Source organism: Euleptes europaea, chromosome 2 (genome assembly GCF_029931775.1).
Source record: "Euleptes europaea isolate rEulEur1 chromosome 2, rEulEur1.hap1, whole genome shotgun sequence".
NCBI classification, from domain to species: Eukaryota; Metazoa; Chordata; class Lepidosauria; order Squamata; family Sphaerodactylidae; genus Euleptes; species Euleptes europaea.
This window is the reverse complement of record NC_079313.1, coordinates 68,083,110-68,101,448: the sequence shown is the minus strand read 5'-3', so window position 1 is coordinate 68,101,448 and position 18,339 is coordinate 68,083,110. Positions and strand designations below refer to the sequence as shown.

The following is an 18,339-nucleotide window of genomic DNA, read 5'->3' as shown; positions in this document are numbered from 1 at the left end:
TGCCTAATAACTATGCAGATAATTTTGGTTTGGTTCCATTAGTAACGCTTAGCCAACTTCAGCATTTAAGCAAACACTCATTTAAAAATGTATCTTTGCCCAATACTTGGGAATCGGCTTCCAAAAGGGTTGTGTCCTTCAGAGCACAGCCTGGGCCTTTTTGTCAATGATTGACAATACTGTTGGAGCACTCAGGGCACAATATACTTTTGTCTTTTCTTTAGCAACAGCTCACTCCCTAAAGGGGGACCAGAGGATTTCCAAGCCAAAAACGAAAAAGATTTGTTTTCATTAAAAAGAAAATGTGTTTCAGGGTGAATGAGATTTTCCCTCCTACGCTTCTCTTGATAGTTTATCTACTATCATGTCAGGATACAGTTGCAGCACACACTAAGCTAAAAGGATTGCCTTCCCAGAGGTAAGTCTATCTCCATGTAATTTATGATTCTGCCTTACATATAGAAATTTCTGTCTATCTGGTCAGCACATCAATTCAGACGCAGAATGAGGCATATGGGTACTATTACCTTTAAGCAGCTAGCAGAAAGCGATTTGTACAATAGCCCTATCACAATATGGTGATGGGACTGTAACATGAACCAATCTGCAGTTTTATAATTATACATTTTAAAGACATCTCCTTCTGACCACAATTTTTCTTCAAACAATTTTGTTCCTTGGTTCCCATCTTTCAAATATTCTAATTTGATACTTAGCTTTTCATTGTCCTGGGTAAAAGACAGTGACAGCTGATATTTTATATTCTTTCCGTGACAAAGAAATCATTTTGTTTCTATTTTTGTGCAATTGCAATGCCACAACACACACACACCCCACCCAATCTCATTTTGGCTTTAACGATAAAACTATATATATAAAATATATATATTTAAAAGATACTATTGGGCTTTTCTCAAGCTGCTAATTGCAAACTTGGCCCAAAGGAGATATAATGAAGAAAGATCAAAAAATGGGATCTATAATAATTGGAATTTGACGGCAGAGAGGCGGGAGGAGGCAGAGGGGGAGAAAAGATACACTTAATTATGAAGGCGTATTCTAGTAATCCTTACTGAAACCAAATAAAGATGAGATTTTTTTATGTTTGATGAAGTTATCAAACAAAGCAGGATAACGAAGAGGCAATTTTATAATCTAGGTAAAGGTGAATCAGTTGAAAACTTCATGGAAAGCTGAAGGATATAAGCACAGTATTTTGCTTTCACTGAGAACAAAAAGAGATATTTGGGGGGCCTCTGTGTGACTGCAGAGTTCTGATGTTTTTCCATAGAGACACTATGGTTTGATCTAACATACACTGATGTGTATCCATAGGCTCATCTCCTGAGCATTTGAGTCTTTCATTTAGCTTCCTTTCTTGTGAAGCATCTGAAGAATCCATTCCTCTTCTAATTATCAGTAGTCTTTCCCTATCCCATAGTCTTTTAAGAAAAACAGAATGATAAAATGGACTCCAGTCTATGAAAACTCAGTCCATAATATGTCTTACGGTTTGTAAGGAGCCTCTGTTGTCTTACTCTTATCAGTCAAGCATCAGAATTGACAATGCTGGACACAACCAAAGTCGCTCTCTGGAATTTCTTGGGTATTTTTGCTGGGAAAGTACCAGTAAAAAGGATTTCTGACATCATGATCCTCCCTTTTCTCACCAATGAATAATGAAACTAGATATTATGGAATATGGAATATGCAATCACAGGTATGTTTAACAGTGGAAAATAAGGCTTGCCAACTCAGGGTAGGGAGATACCTGGAGATTTTGGGGATGGAGCCTCAGGAGGCTGGGGGTTGGGGAGGAGAGGGACCTCCACAGTGTATATTGCCATAGAGTTCACCCTCCAATGCAGCCATTTCCTCTGGGGGAACTGATCTCTGTTGTGTGGAGATCAGTTGAAATTCCAGGAGATCTCCAGGCCCCACCTTGAAGCTAGCAATCCAATGGAAAATATACTGTTCATGGAATATGTGAACACACCATCAGACTCATGTCACTTGTTAAGCTTTTATTAATCAATGAGATTTACTTATTTACTTCATTTATACTCCACTTTTCCCCCAGTAGGGATTAAAAGTGGCTTACAACATTCTCCTCTCCTCCTTTTCTCCTCACAACAACCCTGTTGTTTTACGCAGAGTGTGTGTGGCTGGGCCAAGGTCATGCAGCATGCTTTCATGGCAGAATGGAGATTCAAACCCGAGTCTCCTGGATCCTAGTCCAACACTCTAACTGCTATACTACACTGGCTCTTTCCCAGAGAACGGCTTTGGCCGTGTCCAGTATTATTCAGTTTGAATGCTGTTTATTTTGTCTGTTTTTTAAAAAAAGAAAGAAATACAATCTAGAGTTGTATGGAGTACAAAAGCCTAAACACATTGTTCTTTGGGTTGTGGCTAGGGTTGCCAACCTCCAGGTGGTAGATGGAGATCTCCCACTATTACAGCTGATCTCCAGGAGATAGAAATCAGTTCACCTGGAGAAAATGGACACTTTGGCAATATGACTCTATGGCATTGAAGTCCCTCCCCTCCCCAAACCCGACCCTCCGCAGACTCCACCCCCAAAATCTCCAGGTATTTCTCAACTTGGAGCTGGCAACTCTAGTTACTGCTAACATTTCCATCTTTGTTATGGCAGATGTGCTTGTAAAACTTTTTAAAACTTGTTGAAATATGTAGACCAGAATAAGAGCTGTTTTCACACTTGAAGCTAGGGTAGCCAACCTCCAGGTGGTGGTTGGAGATCTCCCGCTATTACAACTGATCTCCAGGTGACAGAAATAATTTTGGAAGGTACACTCTATGGCATTATACCCCATTGAAGTCCTTCCCCTCCCCAAACCCTGCCCCCAAATCTCCAAGTATTTCCCAACCCTACTTGAAGCTCAGGTGTTTTAAAATAATTGTAGTGAAATATGAACTTCTACTAGGCCGAAGGAAGAGGGGAGGAACCAGAAGTTCTAACAGGGAGTGTGGGAGGAAATGGAAACTATTCTGAAAAGGAACCCAAAGAAGGAAAGCTGTTCAGTTTGCATGTCAAAAGTCACAGAGCCTCTAGGTTAATCTGGCATGATGTCAGAAGTCAGAACCATTCCCTAGAGACCTTTGTGTGGCAGAAGGGCTCTCTTGAGCTTAGGGTTGCCAGGTCCCTCTTCGCCACCGGTGGGAGGTTTTTGGAGCGGAGCCCGAGAAGGGCAGGGTTTGGGGATGGGAGGGACTACAATGCCATAGAGTCCAATCGCCAAAGTGGCCATTTTCTCCAGGTGAACTGATCTCTATTGGCTGGAGATCTGTTGTAATAGCAAGAGATCTCCAACTAGTACCTGGAAGTTAGCAACCTTACTTGAGCTATCAATAGGGTTGCCAGCTTTGGGTTGTGAAATACCTGGAGATTTTGGGGGTGAAGCCTGGGGAGAGTGGGGCTTGAGGAGGGAAGGAATCTCATCAGGGTATAATGCCGTAGAGTCCACCCTCCAAAGCAGCCATTTTCTCCAGTGGAACTGATCATGGTCGTAGGGTTGCCAGGTAGGGTTGCCAGGTGCTTGCTGGTGGTGGGCAAACCCCCGGCAATTTACCCCTCTGCCCGCCAACCACCTGAGGGTTGGCGAGCAAACGTGCAAGCATGTGTGCATACCGTGCACGTCACTTCTGGTTTAGAACCAGGGCGAGGGACCTTATACCTCTTAGTTTGAGTGGTAAAGGGCCGCTGTACCACTCAAACTAAGAGGTATAAGTGGTAAGTGATCTTGAGGGGGGTAATGAAGAGCTTAAAGTCTCATTATAAAGCCCTCATCTGTAAGAAAAAAAAGGAGTCAATGGAGTTAGCTTGGCAACAGCTAACACAAGCAATAAGGGATAAAAACTCATCGTTATTTTGGTCCTTGACCTCGAGCCGTTTAACCAATTCCACTATGGTGTTCAATAATACTATTCTACCTGAAGCATGGGAAAAACATTTTAGATCCCTCTACTCTAGCTTGGAGAGCCCAGCCCCCTCCACTGAGAACTTGAATAGTGTTCCATGCTGGGCTCCTGTGCAATATGCAGAGGTGAGGAATCTTATAGGTACACTAAAGAACGGTAAAGCTCCGGGAAGTGACTTAATCTCTGCAGACCTAATTAAAAGGAATGTGGAATGGTGGACACCCCTCCTGGCCGCACTATTCACTGCAGTTGATAGAACAGGTAGGATCCCTCCTGATTGGGGCCTAGCAATAATTGTCCCTATTTATAAAAAAGGTTGCAAAGAAAACCCAGCCAATTATAGACCTATTAGTCTATTAAACATAATTAGTAAGTTGTACACAAGACATCTGCAATGGAAATTTAGAGATTGGTTAGAACAGGAAAATTGCCTTTCAGAAGAACAAGCCGGATTTAGAGAGGGTCGCTCATGCTTGGACCATTGTATGATTATGGAGCATTTAATAGCTAAATACTCCTCTAAATCAACGGTCTCCCTATATACAGCATTTATTGATCTTAAGTCAGCTTTCGATTCTGTGTCTAGAATCATCCTATGGGAAAAACTGGAAGCAACCAATATAGATAGGCGACTGTTATTTCTGATTAGAGCCCTACATGAAAACACCTCTATTAAAATAAGATGTAATCCCCAGGGTCAGCTGACCAAGGAAATAAGAACACTAAAGGGAGTGAAACAAGGCTGTATATTGGCTCCCTTACTGTTTAACTTCTACATTAATGATCTTGTGGATTATTTGAGAAGTCCAGCGTTTCATCCCCCTAAGTTAGCTGACAAACACCTACATCTTCTTCTTTATGCTGATGATACAGTAATATTATCTAGAACTCCCATTGGTCTCAGAAGGGCCCTCCATGCATTTAACCAGTACTGTAAGGAGAACTGCTTGGAGATCAATTATTCAAAAACAAAAATAATGGCCTTTGCTAAGAGGCCAAAAAACCACTCATGGCGTATAGACACTACCCCGATAGAACAGGTACATACCTATAAATATCTAGATGTAACTTTACAAGAGTCTGGTTCGAAGAATGCCCACTTAGCCCATGTCTCACTGAATGCTCAGATGAGTGCGGGGGCTATTCAAAGATTTTATTGGTCTAAGGGGGGTAGGAATGTGGCGGCCGCTATTAAGCTTTTTAATATGAAATCCTTGGCTCAATTATTATATGGAGCCCCACTCTGTATAATGGCAAATAAGATGTTGCTTGAAAAAACTCAATCTAAATTTTAAGAAATATCCTCCAAGTATCTACTAGAGTGTCAAATGCTGCCATTCGACTGGAGGTTGGAATGGTTACGGTCGAGGCTAGAGTTTGAATTGCTGCCATTTTTTACTGGCTTAAGCTGATTTACTTCCCTGGGCGACTTGTTTCACTCACCCTGGCAGATACCTTTGTCTCCCCTTGGAGTAAGATGATTGAGCAAAAACTGAGCTACTATGGCCTGTCGAAACAACTTTACAAAACAAATGACTATGCTCAGGCAAGAGAAATTGTTAAACTCTGTATATTGGATGTCGAAAGACAGCACGATATGAATAGGCTAAGGAGCCCTCTTTATGATATAAGTGGGTTGAATAGGGTGGTCATGATGCCATATATTAAGTTATTGGATAACCAGGAATATAGGAGGATTTTTACCTTGTTAAGATATAACATGCTACCCACAGCTGTTCTAGAGGGAAGATATAGAGGCGTGCCATATGAAAGTTGTCTATGTGAGTGCGGTGATGGCTCTGTAGAGACTTTAGAACATATTCTTTTCGAGTGTAGAATATATATGCAGATTAGAGAATCCCTGATTGTGCCTATAATTGCATGTTACCCTCATGAAAATAGAAGGTCTCTTCTTTCAATCCTGCTATCGGATAAGCAGCAGGAGATTACCTGTAAAGTTGCCAAATTTGGTTGGCTGGTTCTTAAAATTAAGAAAAGGCGGAGTGGCGTATAAAGATGCCTTATGTAAATTCATATTTTAATAAGATGTATATTGGTAGTATGTAAGCTATTTTACTTATGGATTAATTGTGTTCTTATTTATATTCTGGTCTATGACTGTTTTAAATAAACTTGATGACTTGAAGAGGTATAAGGCCCCTTGCAAGGCGGCACTTTTGGTTCTAAACCTCTACTAGGCCCAAGGAAGAGGGGAGAAGCCAGAAGTCCTAACAGCAGGGTTGCCAGGCCTAGGGTTGCCAGGTCCCCTCTCCCAATCGGTGGGAGGTTTTAGGGGTCAGGGCTAAGTGGCCACATGCATACATGGACGCATGCATGCGATGATGGCACTTCCAGTTTTACGTCTGGAAGTGCCGCATCACTGTGGCTGCTTTTGCACTCAAACCCCTGTTTGAGGGGTGGGACTTCAATGCCATAGAGTCTAGTTGACAAAGTGGCAATTTTCTCCGGGTGAACTGATCTCTATCAGCTGGAAATCAGTTGTAATAGCAGGAGATCTCCAGCTGCTACCTGGAGGTTGGCAACCCTACCTAACAGGGAATGTGGTGGGGGGCAGGGAGCAGAAATTTCACTCAAAAGAAACCTAGCAAAGGAAAGTTGCTCTACTTTAGGGTTGCCAACCTCCAGGTAATAGAAGACGATCTCCTGCTATTACAACTGATCTCCAGCTGATAGAGATCAGTTCACCTGGAGAAAATGGCCGCTTTGGCAATTGGACTCTATGGGATTGAAGTCCCTCCCCTCCCCAAGCCCCGCCCTCCTCAGGCTCAGCCCCCAAAACCTCTCATCGATAGCAAAGAGGGACCTGGTAACCCTACTCTACTTGCATGCTTACAATAAATAAATAGCTATTGAAAAGTCACAGAGTGTCTGGCAATCTGACAGTAATAATGTGTGTACCTTCCTGCAAAAACATTTTACTATCTGCCCAATTTTTCTAGGGCTGAACAAAACCTAACAAACATCTACGATATTGTTCATAGCAATACCTGGGAAATGTTGCCACCCCTATGAAATGTTTCAACATGGAGGGCCTCAAGTGATCACTTAAGAAGTGTATCCAGGAGCTCATTACCTCTGAAATGACCTTTAGGTTCAGGATGAGTAACAGCCGCTTCTCATGTCATTTATCCCACATGAACTCTTTAAGTCTCATTGCCATTACTCATGTTTGACTGAAAGGGCCTGAAAGAAGGAAAGCAAGAAATGATGACTTGCCTAATACCACTAAAAGGCTAGGTCTCCCATCCTTGGCCTAGTATTCTGTCCACTTACAGAAACTGTTGGCTTTATACTTTAAATCCCCAGAAAACATCAAGCAGCTAGCCAGCTTTACAGGTGACAGCTTTTTAAAAGTGTTGCCCATTTAATTAATTTAGCTTGGAATTTGTCTTGATTTTGATGGACTTTAGAAGCCCCCTAAAGATGACATCTTTTCCCACAAAACACCTAAGGCGGCAGTCCTTTGATTCTTATAACTTTGATTATCAGCTTAGGTTTCTGTTTAATGGTTTAGTTCACTTGGGGTTTGGAAAAGGATTAGGGGAAAGGAAATGAAATAATAGGGAGTCTGTGGAATATGGTTGTTCTGCCCCAAATGAGGCTTATTAAGGCATTTTCCATGACCACGTGCACAACTGTGCACACAGCACCCCTTGACTGCTGGTTCTGTACATGTGTTGCTATGCTAATATTAAAGCTCTTAGCACCCTATCAGAAACATTCAAAAAGGAACTAGGAGGAGGGGAGAAGCCAGAAGTCCCAACAGGGAGTGTTGGGGGGGGGGGGCAGAAACATCACTGAAAATTTGATCGTGCATGTAGCAGTGCATAGGCAAAAGAAGACATTGATTGCTTTCCCTTTAACAACCATATTTGCAAAAGTCAGGTGACTTCTTAATTTAGGCACCATAATGATTTCATTGGGCTTAAGCTTGCTTAAGTATCTGGTTGTGGCAAGGAGGTTTAGCTGAGGTTCATTAACTGGTTATCTCCATACAGTATCTGCCTCCACAAGTTTGTGTAGCAGTTTCAACTCTTTCATCAAGATATACTAACAGTGGAATATCACTCAGGACTCCTTGTTTCCATTTTTTACATCAAAGTCAGTTATCTATTTGTGTGCTCTCTGTTCCTTGCACAGTTCCAAGCACTAAGTGTTTGCTCTATGACCTTCTGAGCTCTGGGAAGCCATTTAGTTGTTTTCCAGGTAAATGGAATCAGCTGCTCTAAACAATCTTATCTGTTGGCAGGACACAATACTTACCACCACAGGGGTTACAGTCATCTGAATTCACAGCGCTTTATTGTTTCATCCAATGTAGCCTAGCCACACAACAGACCCCAGAGATATAGAGGTCTGTGTACAAAGTAAATCTTGCCTCTCCAGTATGAAACAAAATGAAGATTTAAGGGACTTACTTTATATAGTCACAAGTAGCCAGTAGCATATTGTGTAAGAAGCGCTTCTTACAGAGGAAAATCCTGCTTTGTTTCACTCAGCTAGTTGTGCATGGTGGCCCCAAAGGAGTAAGCATAACTTCATCAAAAGACGCAACCTATCAGATCAGTGGGGTCCACAGTGCAATCCTAAGCAAAGTTATACCCTTCTAAGTCCCTGCATTTATTTTTTTATTTACATTTCATATTTTTCTGCAAACTTGGGGGTTTCCTGTATGTCAGTAGCCCCACTGTGTGGATTTTTTAATCCTAATTTTTTTATCTAGGTGGTCAATTCAGAATTAGATGCAATGATCCTGTTTCTGAGCAGGAGGCTGCATTTCATGACCACATTGCACATTATGGAAAGTCAGCCCCAAATTTGCCATTGATCCTCCTAGAGCTCACCCTTTTCTTCCTCCTGGCATCATGACACACCTGTGAGAGAATCATGTCCTATTTTGGGGTCGATGGGAAAGAAGGAAAGAGGGGGCTGCCATGATATTCCTGCATTTTATGCTGTGGAGGGGGAGAGTAAACTGGAGATTTTTCAAGTTTATTCTGAAAAGAACAGCAGGTTATGAGTTGGATTTCACTTCAAAATATTTGAGCACTATGGCACTAGAATAGGGTTGCCAGGTCCCTCTTTGCCACTGGCGGGAGGTTTTTGGGGTGGAGCCTGGGAGGGTGGGGTCTGGGGATGGGAGGGACTTCAATGCCATAGAGCCCAATTGCCAAAGTGGCCATTTTCCTCCAGGTGAACTGATCTCTATCGGCTGGAGAGTTTTTGAAAACAAGAGATGGTTACTTTCAACTGGAAGGGATGGGTATTGTGCTTGAATAGGCTTTCACAGGGATTTTGGGAACTCATACCCTTTATCTGTTTTTAAAAGATCAAGAAGACAAGCTGGAGCTCCCATACCAGTTGACTGTCAGCTGGGCCAGTGGTCAGAATGGACTGAATGTTTTCCCTGTCAAGAAAAAAAAGTAAGGCTGCATTCTAGTATGTTAAAGTTGTCCTAATATTTGCCTGTAGTAGGGTTACCAGATCCCTCTTTGCCACCAGTGGGAGGTTTTAGGGTGGATCCTGAGGAGGGTGGGGTTTGGGGAGGGGAGGATTTCAATGCCCTTGAGTCCAGTTGCCAAAGCGGCTATTTTCTCCAGGTGAACTGATCTCTATCGGCTGGAGATCAGTTGTAAAAGCAGGAGATCTCCAGCTACTACCTGGGGGTTGGCAACCATAGCCTGTAGTAAGTAGAGACATAAAGCTTTGTAAAGGGACAACTTTAAACATTGTGTCCACAATCCAAAATTAGATCAGGTTCTTCTAAGCCCAATGGGCAAAAGTGCATTTATATCTCAATAGCCAATGTGAAGTGCTGGACAACAAATCATGATGCAGTCTAAAGACATGAGAAGGACTCTGTTGGAAGAGAACATAAGATGCAGCTTTAAGTACATGATGCACTGTTGGTCCAGAGCTGCCTCCACCACTGAAGTGAATGGGGAAAGCGCACATAAGAAAGCCCACTCATGTAAGGTTCCCTGGACAGACAATAGATTTGGCCTGTCCGTTACAGCATGAGAATGCTAGGGACTTGGAAAAGTCACATTTTAATATATTTATGTCATTTATAGTCTGTCTTTGTCACTGAGACACAAGGCAGATTACACAGCATAAATCAACACAATCCACAGAAGGGACATCCCATAAGCAATGTAATAGGATTAGGATGGCAGAAATTTGAAACCAAGCATAAGTATGAACACAACATGCTAAACAATAAAGAAATTACATTTTAGGATAATACATTCAGCAACCAATGGTAATAATGTATATAGCAGTATAGTCAACAGTCTTTCCCCCTTTTTTAAAGCATCTTTCTGAACCCTTCTGTTATAGTATAATCCCATTACCTGCGTACAAATACTCCCCTGAATATTTCAGTTTGGCGTAAATTGCAGACTGCCAGGAGAGTGAGAACCTTCCTGACCTCATCGGGCAAGCCATTCCTTATGGTGGGGACCACAACAGAGATTGCATGTGTATGGGCAGTTGTCGATCTTGCCCATTTGCAGGATGGCTCCTGCAGAAGGCCCTGCTCAGATGAGCTAAGCTGTCATGGTGGAGAACAGAGGAAGAGGCGGTGCTGACGATATCAGGGTCCAAGGCCATGAAGGGCTTTGCATGTGCAGTAGTGCATCTGCTCGTTCCCACCGGAACTTGCCTAAGCAAGATGGTGAATGCAGTAAGGAGATGGATCTAGCATAAGGCTCTGGAGGCATAAAGGACTGCAGTCCCACTCCTCTAGCTGGTTATACTCCGGCCACCGAGTCTAGGGTTACTAGGTCCCTCTTCGTCACCAGCGGGAAGTTTTTGGGGCAGAGTCTGAGGAGGGCGGGATTTGGGGAGGCGAGGGACTTCAATGCCATAGAGTCCAATTGCCAAAACTGCCATTTTCTCTAGGTGAACTGATTTCTGTTGGCTGGAGATCAGTTGTAATAGCGGGAGATCTCCAGCTACTACCATGCATTCGAAATTGTACTTAAAAGTAATTTTTTACTTTTGGCGGGAGTCCCTGCACTGATAAAGGCTTAATTTGTTGTGCATTTTAATGGCTAAATTATTTATGTGTCTTCTTACTTGTTAAATTATTGTGTAAATCCATTTTATTGCTTCTCAATGTTTAATTGAAATGTTATTCTTTTGGATATATAGTTCATGGTAGCTAGACAATCTTTTTAAAATTATTTTTTTCAAAAATACGTAGCACAGATATAGAGCTTTACTACAGCCAGCCAAATATAAGGGGAGAATTTGTACTGGCAGTCTTTGGGAGGAAATAGCTTGCCACCCATCGGGAATGTGTGCCCTGAGCCAAGGCTGTGGAACGAATTTTCGATGTGAGGAGTCTGGTAAGTGAAATTCCATCACCAATATAGAAATCAAGTTCTGTGCTCCTAGCTCTCTTCAGGAAAACAGTTCTTGGGGAACATGAAGATTCATTGTTCTACTTTCCCCATATTAATACTCAAAGGGGACACGGCAGCATTCAGTTAATGACAGAATCCTCGAAGGCCCTGAAGAGCAGATTTGAAAATCTATTGCTAGAAGAACAAGATATTATGCATGTGGAAATGGGTACAATTATGTGCTGTCCTAAAATTATAGCAAGGGTGAGTGCTCATATCTTATTGTAGATGCATGTGTGCATAAGTGAAATCCAGAAGCATTACAAGCGATTAAATTGTGGAATTCAAGCGATTAAATTGTGGAATTCACTAGTGGTAGATGTAGTGATGGCCATGAGCACAGATGGCATTAAAAGGGGATTAAACAAATTCCTAGAGGACGATTTCATCCGTGGCTCCTAGCCACAGTGACTAAAGGAAACCGTTCTCATTCAGAGACAGTAAACCTTTGAATACCAATTATAGGTGGCAACATAAAGGGAAGGCCTTGGCTTCTATGCCCTGTTTTTTAGCCTTCCAGGAGAATGTTTAGCTATTGTGTGAAACAGGATGCTGTACTAGATGAACCACTGGTCTGATCCAGCAGGGCTCTTCTTATCTTCTTATGTTCGTTTGCCACAGAGTACAGCTCATGATGCTCTTTAGCATCAGTACAAGAGTTAGATCCATCAGTATCAGAGTTTTAATCAAAGTTTCATGCAACATCATGGGCCTATGAAACAATCAAGAGATCAAATTGATGGGCCATGGGACTAGCTTGGCATCCAAGACTCCATGAGTTTGCATAGGGAAAAGTGCCATCTTTATCCCCAAAATTCTAAGTGGTCTGAGTTCAGGTAACCACTCAGAATTAGGGGCCATGATCTAAGGTAACTATGTATCTATTACTCACCATATGGTCATAGTGAGATAGGAGGGAGGAAAGTTGGCTGTAGTCCATCTTTTGGCCCCTCCAGTCACAGGTGACAGCAATAAGTGTTCCTAATTATATGGAATGCAGTTAATGGAGTTAATGGCTGGGCCAAGGAGTTTTGTTCCTGAGAACCAAGGGAGGATAAGCCATAAACAATTAGGTACCTGGAGGCTTATCTCAAACACAATTCACAGCTCTGCTAAATCATGCCTGCATTCCAGTTGTTTTCCACTTGCCTTTCTGAGGATGACATTTGGTCTGAATCATGCTGGTGATGTCAGCATGTAGTCTTTTGTACAAAAACATACTAAAACCCCTGCTTTGGTTGTTTGAGTCATTTTGCTGACTAGCTAATTCAAGTAAACATTTTTATTTTTCTGATAGTGTTTTATCTATTCCATCATTTGACGTAGTACCCTAAGGTTAGTGGCAGTTTATGTTTCAGTAAAAGGAATGGAATTTGGCCAGGCTTGGTTTGGGAACAGAGTATATTGGCATGTGTGTGTTATGGAGTCAATAGTCTAAGTGGTGTGGGGGGGGGCTCATGTATGGCCTAAACCATTCAAGAGGGCTTAGCAAAACAACAACAGAGCCTGCATAGTAAACAATGCTTGTCTTTGACCCTACTGATAACACAAATAAAAGGAAACACACAGCTATTATAACACTTCATAACAGAAGGTGTAAATGTATATAAGGTTGACTGTACAAAATAATGAACCAAGTCTAGTGTCTTACATACTGATCTTCCATCTAAAAGAATTCTTAATCTATTTCTGTGTTACAAAACCTTCTTTCTGTAAGAGTCTACATGGCAGCTTATGGTTGCTTCTCAAGTAGTGATTTTCAAACTTCATCTCTCCACGCTTTTCTATCTTGTGTGAAGATTGTAGATGTACATATCTTTAGAGAGATTCTCAGCAACACCCCACATCATGTCCAAAGCACTCTTAGAGATGAAGGTCATGCATCTGACCATGCATTCCCCACACAAAGGTTTTAGCCCACTGTAGCTTCTTGACTTTTCACAAAGGATACCTCTTTCATACACAGAGAAGTGCACAGTGGATTCATAATCCATTATTTAGAACTGAAGAGGTCCGAGGGTTGCCAGATGGTGGCTGGAGAGCTCCTGGGATTACAATTGATTTCTGAGCAACAGAGATCAGTTGACCTGGAGAAAATGGCCACTTTGGAAGGTGCACTCTATGGCATTACACTCAATTGAAGCCCCTTCCCTCCCCAAACACAACCCTACTCAGGCACCAACCCTAAAATCTCCAGGTAGCTCTCAACCCAGAACTGACAACCCTAGGAGGTGCTCCTGTGGAGAAGTAACCTGAAATCCTGAGTAAAGTTTACTAAGTCTATATAAAATGTGTAAATAATGGTTCTATATAGAGGGGTGATTATTTAAGAATAAGAATGAGTAAAGCTGTAAGATAAAAGTGAAATGATTTGCTTCTAGGATTTTCAAGTTGGAGGCTGGCAATGTGCCCAGTGAGGTAGCTGCTTCATTGTTTCAGTGGAATGGTTCTCTCTGAGGGTTTACACATGTCCACCTCATTTATAGAGAGGACTGAGAAATCCAAATGTGACATGAGTGACTGGTCATAGTACAAGTGTATCTGCTATCATTTGTCTATGAAGTAATGAGATGGGGGCCTGAAAGAGACTGATTGTTGGTTGGCTGCAGGGGTATGGCCAGACAGGATAAAATATCAGATACTGCCTGGTTACATTCAGTGACTTGTTAGTTGCAGGTTATAGCTTAAAAAAGAGCTGAAGAAAACAGACAAAAGAGGACAATAGCAGAAGAAAACCTGTCTGAAGTAAAGAAGGATGTGATCTGGCAGTAGAACTGAGAGGAAGATGGAGGCTTATGAGAGAGGAACATGAAGAAGAGTAGCTAAGGAAACAGTGCCATCTTCCAGAATCAGTGCCTTGGGGAGCAGTCCTAAGCAGGCCATGAGCAGGGGTCTTAGATCATGGTATTAAATGCATACCTGGGCTCCCTTCTCTGATGTCCTAGAAGAGTTATGCATCCTGTTTATTTTATTTCCTAAAGTTGATCTCTACCAAAGTGGGAAATAGTATCTGCCTTTAATCTGGGAACATAAGGAAGGGAAACAACGCGTGCAAAATCCCAGCACAGCACTTCAAAGAGAAGCTCAATGCTTGGGAAAAGATAGGTGTGAGCTCAACCCTCCGCCCTTATTAAGGTAATAACAGTCTCAGTTAAAAATATTCAGCCCTCCACAAACAATAACAGGATCTGCCTCATTGATTAAGATCGGATACATCAACCTATCAATCTCTGTTTGATATATTTATTTCCCTCATTGCATCTTCTCCAGAATTAAGACCCAAACAAATGGGCACTGTATAACCAAGCTTGATATTCTAGTTGTCAAAGGAGTAACCAGTGCCCCCAACATCCCCCCTTGTTATCTTACTGATCAACCAATCAACCAATCAGGTTCGAATCTTTCCATTGCAACCCAGTTTGCTTCGAGAAGCATCTTATTTCTCCTTCTGTCTGTACACTTTTGGGGTATAAAGTTAGCCCCAAGAATCTAAGATTTGCTCTAGCTGTTGGTCCTCAACTCTGCAATGGGCTCCCAACACATAGTTGACAAAGTATCTCAGGGGAGGGAGGGTGTGTCTTTGGATCTGTGCTACAAACACCCCCACTTTCCATGTGGGTCCTCTTTTGTTTTCTGGAAACACTGGTCATTACATCTCTTCAAGACTGGTAACTATCACCCTTTCGTAAAACTCTATCCAACTTCCTCCCTTTTCCTCCAGTTAGCTCTTATATGGTCTCTCTGTGTGTATGCTTAGGGTTTGCAATTCTTTTATTTATTTTTAATCTCTTAATAAAAACTACTACTACCACTAATATTAATAATAATAACAATAACAACTCCTCACTTGGGATGAACCTGGTATACATTGGTTATTGATTCCAGTTACCCCCTCTCACTCAGTCTGTCTCCGGCTAATTCCCCAATTTAAGTGGAGACTGCCTATTCAGGGTAACTCTCTTTGGAAGTAATGCCCATTTTATTCAATGGGGCTTAATCCTAGGACAGCATTTATGTCTTTAGTATGCTGTATAGTTAAGTAACAGCTTGATTTGAAAGAAAGCTTCAGTGTAAAAGAAGGACTCTATGTTCCTTTGCTTTAGAGTCTAGATTGAAAGAAAATGGTTGGTAGAATTAAATTAGAGGACTGTTGTATAAGGATAGCCATCTCTTATAATTACAGTAATGGATGGACATTAAAAAGAGGTGCATTACAAATGGCCAGTTAAACCATGTTTATTATCCATGTATGTTTAGCAATTAATTTTTGAATAGATGGTTATATTTTTTTTTGTTCTTTTTATCCATTGGTCTCAGTGTTTGTCTATCCCAACACCTAATAAATACCAAGCTTCTAGGGTATAATAAAGTGTCTTGTACTTTCAAGGAAAAATAGAGGAAGTGGAATATAATGGATCAATAATATAGTTTTTAATATAAAAATATAGAAGTCACATTAAGTTGGGTGGCTCATTCTTGAGCAATTTGGAAGTGAGTGGTGGATTTTTTTTTTTTTTTTAGAAAGTCCAACCTGCATAGTTTGATGGCAAGATGTGCCATCTTGATGGCAGAGTATGGGACCTTAATTATAACTCCATTCCATGATAGCTCAATTTAAGCTATACTAGTCTTGCTGTATTGCTAGTTAGGAAGGAGTGTTTCAAAATGCATATTAGTTTGGTGAATTATTATTCAAGCAATGTACTTTTTAACCTCTATGTATGTTATAAGGCATTGAGGGTCTGGAACTGAGGATTCTGGCAGCAGATCCCAGGTGCTACCTTGCAGGCAGAGGAAACTGTAGGCCCTATGGCCAGAGAATGGCATTGAAACTTCCATCCCACAACTATCAGCCCAAGAAACCAGCCTGGCCCTATAAAGTTGCCAACTCTGGCCTACCTTCTGATCAACATATGACTTTGGCACAGTCCGAAATGCCCTCACCACCAGCTTAACCATCTCCGTGGCTTTGGGTCACTAGACCTGACAAGGGCTGAAATATAGAATCAAAACCAGATATAAGTTTCAACATTGTTATGACATGCAGTCCCTAGAGCCAGCGTGGTGTAGTGGTTAAGAGTGGTGGTTTGTAGTGGTGGACTCTCATCTGGTGAACCGGGTTTGATTCCCCACTCCTCCTCATGCGTGGCAGAGGCTAAACTGGTGAACTGGATTTGTTTCCCCACATGAAGCCAGCTGGGTGACCTTGGGCTAGTCACACTCTCTCAGCCCCTCCTGCCTCACAGGGTATCTGTTGTGGGGAAGGGAAGGTGATTGTAAGCCGGTTTGATTCTTCCTTAAGTGGTAGAGAAAGTCGGCGTATAAAATCCAACTCTTCTCCTTCTTCTAAATGTGTTTCATGGCCTCTGTTCAAGGAAATGCTTCAGTAAAAACACATATGGTATAACCCTTTCAAAATGGGCATTGCGTTGCCCCTCTACAGAGCAACAGAGATCTTAAACTGCAAACATAGAGCCAATTCCGTTCTCGGCTTAACAGAAAAGAAAAGAAAACAGAGAGCTTGTGCTGAGCCAGGTCTCGTGCAAGATCTGTCCCAAATCACCTTTATGTAGCTGTGTAAGTGACCATTAAGTCCAGCCTTATGTAGTTAGACCAAACGTAGACTCTAGAAATGGATAAGAGACAAACAAAAATCTATATCTGCACTGCAGGTCGTTGCCTTCAACGCCATCTTGTATGCAATGGAGAGTCAGACTGTGGAGATGGGTCTGATGAGGCTGATTGTGAGGATGCCGAAAGTTTCTGTGATAATCTGGACCCAGTCCCAGGGATCACTAGAGCAGCTCAGGGGTAAGTTGCAATTCTTTACTTCACTGTGGATCTTTGCGCTTCATTTCAACACCATGGACACTGTTCACCTTCCTCTACTGACTTCTGGTATTGTTCAGTGTAAAAAAGTATAATTTTCAGAAGTTTGGACCAAAGAAAGCACCTGTGGAAATACAGGCCTTAATCAAAAAATGCTACCTTGATATAAAAAAAATGGATTCATCAGTGCCTCTGATTTCAGGAGGCCACAGGAACTTAGGGTGCAAAACGACACAGGCTTTGGGTGGGGGTGGCCATGGGAGCAACATGGCATAAAAAAAAAAAAGAGCAGTTCTTTCCTTTTCATAGAGCCAGGTTTCAGGTTTCTTGATAGATTGATCTGGCATTCAGCAGCAGCCCGTTCCAATCCAACAGTGAGCTGGTATGACTACCCGGGTCCTGCTGGTTGAGAATGAGACTATTAAGAGGGAATGACACGAATGCTGTAATTCTAAGTAGAGTTACGCCCTTCTATGTGCACTGAAGTCAGTGGTGAAACTGCTTAACATTGTACTGTAATTGTATAATTCCCCTTCTACTTTTCTGGTCTACCCCTCTCTCTCTCACCAAAGGGTTTTTTGTGTGGGGGTGGGGGGATTCTGAATGAATTTTAAACTGTAGAGATTCTTCTTCAGTGACAAAGGACAAATAAAGTTGTATGTAAGTTATTAGCTATTAAGCAAGACTTCAAAATTTAAATCAGCACTTTATGCAAAATATATAAAGACTCGTATTCTCAGTAGATCCTTTAAAAAATTTTTTAATGCTGTATAATTTGTGAAGAGCCTTACAGATATCATAACAATGTGTAAATACTAGAAAGCCAAGTAATAAAATAAATAGAAGAATGCTCCAGTTGAATAATACAGTCAGTTACAAGCTTTAAAAGGGGAATTTTAAATCAAAGAGACATATTCAAATAGCCTTAGCCCTGTTCAGACAAATAACAGTGAACATGTGAAAAAAGGGGGAAAGGCAGACTATTGAACTTTTCATCTGTGCTGACTCAAACATATCCATTTTGATTGTTTCTTCTTTGTGCAAATTAAACCCGCACCATTTTATTTTTCATCATGTTGAATTTTCCTGCTAAAATTAATGCAATTTTGACATTATATTTGTTTCCAGTTGTGCATAA

At 41.6% G+C, this 18,339-nt stretch overlaps 1 protein-coding gene across 1 annotated transcript in view; it reads left to right on the top strand.

Moving 5' to 3' along the window:
- Nucleotides 1-236: 236 nt before the first annotated feature.
- The window catches only part of C8A (complement C8 alpha chain), a 41,508-nt gene continuing 23,405 nt past the window's right edge, over nucleotides 237-18,339 (top strand). The window contains exons 1-4 of the mRNA XM_056845343.1: nucleotides 237-418; nucleotides 9,293-9,386; nucleotides 11,171-11,315; nucleotides 17,045-17,183. Of these exons, the coding sequence (XP_056701321.1) occupies nucleotides 303-418; nucleotides 9,293-9,386; nucleotides 11,171-11,315; nucleotides 17,045-17,183 (494 nt within the window). The 5' untranslated portion in view covers nucleotides 237-302. The remainder of the gene's footprint in view (nucleotides 419-9,292; nucleotides 9,387-11,170; nucleotides 11,316-17,044; nucleotides 17,184-18,339) is intronic.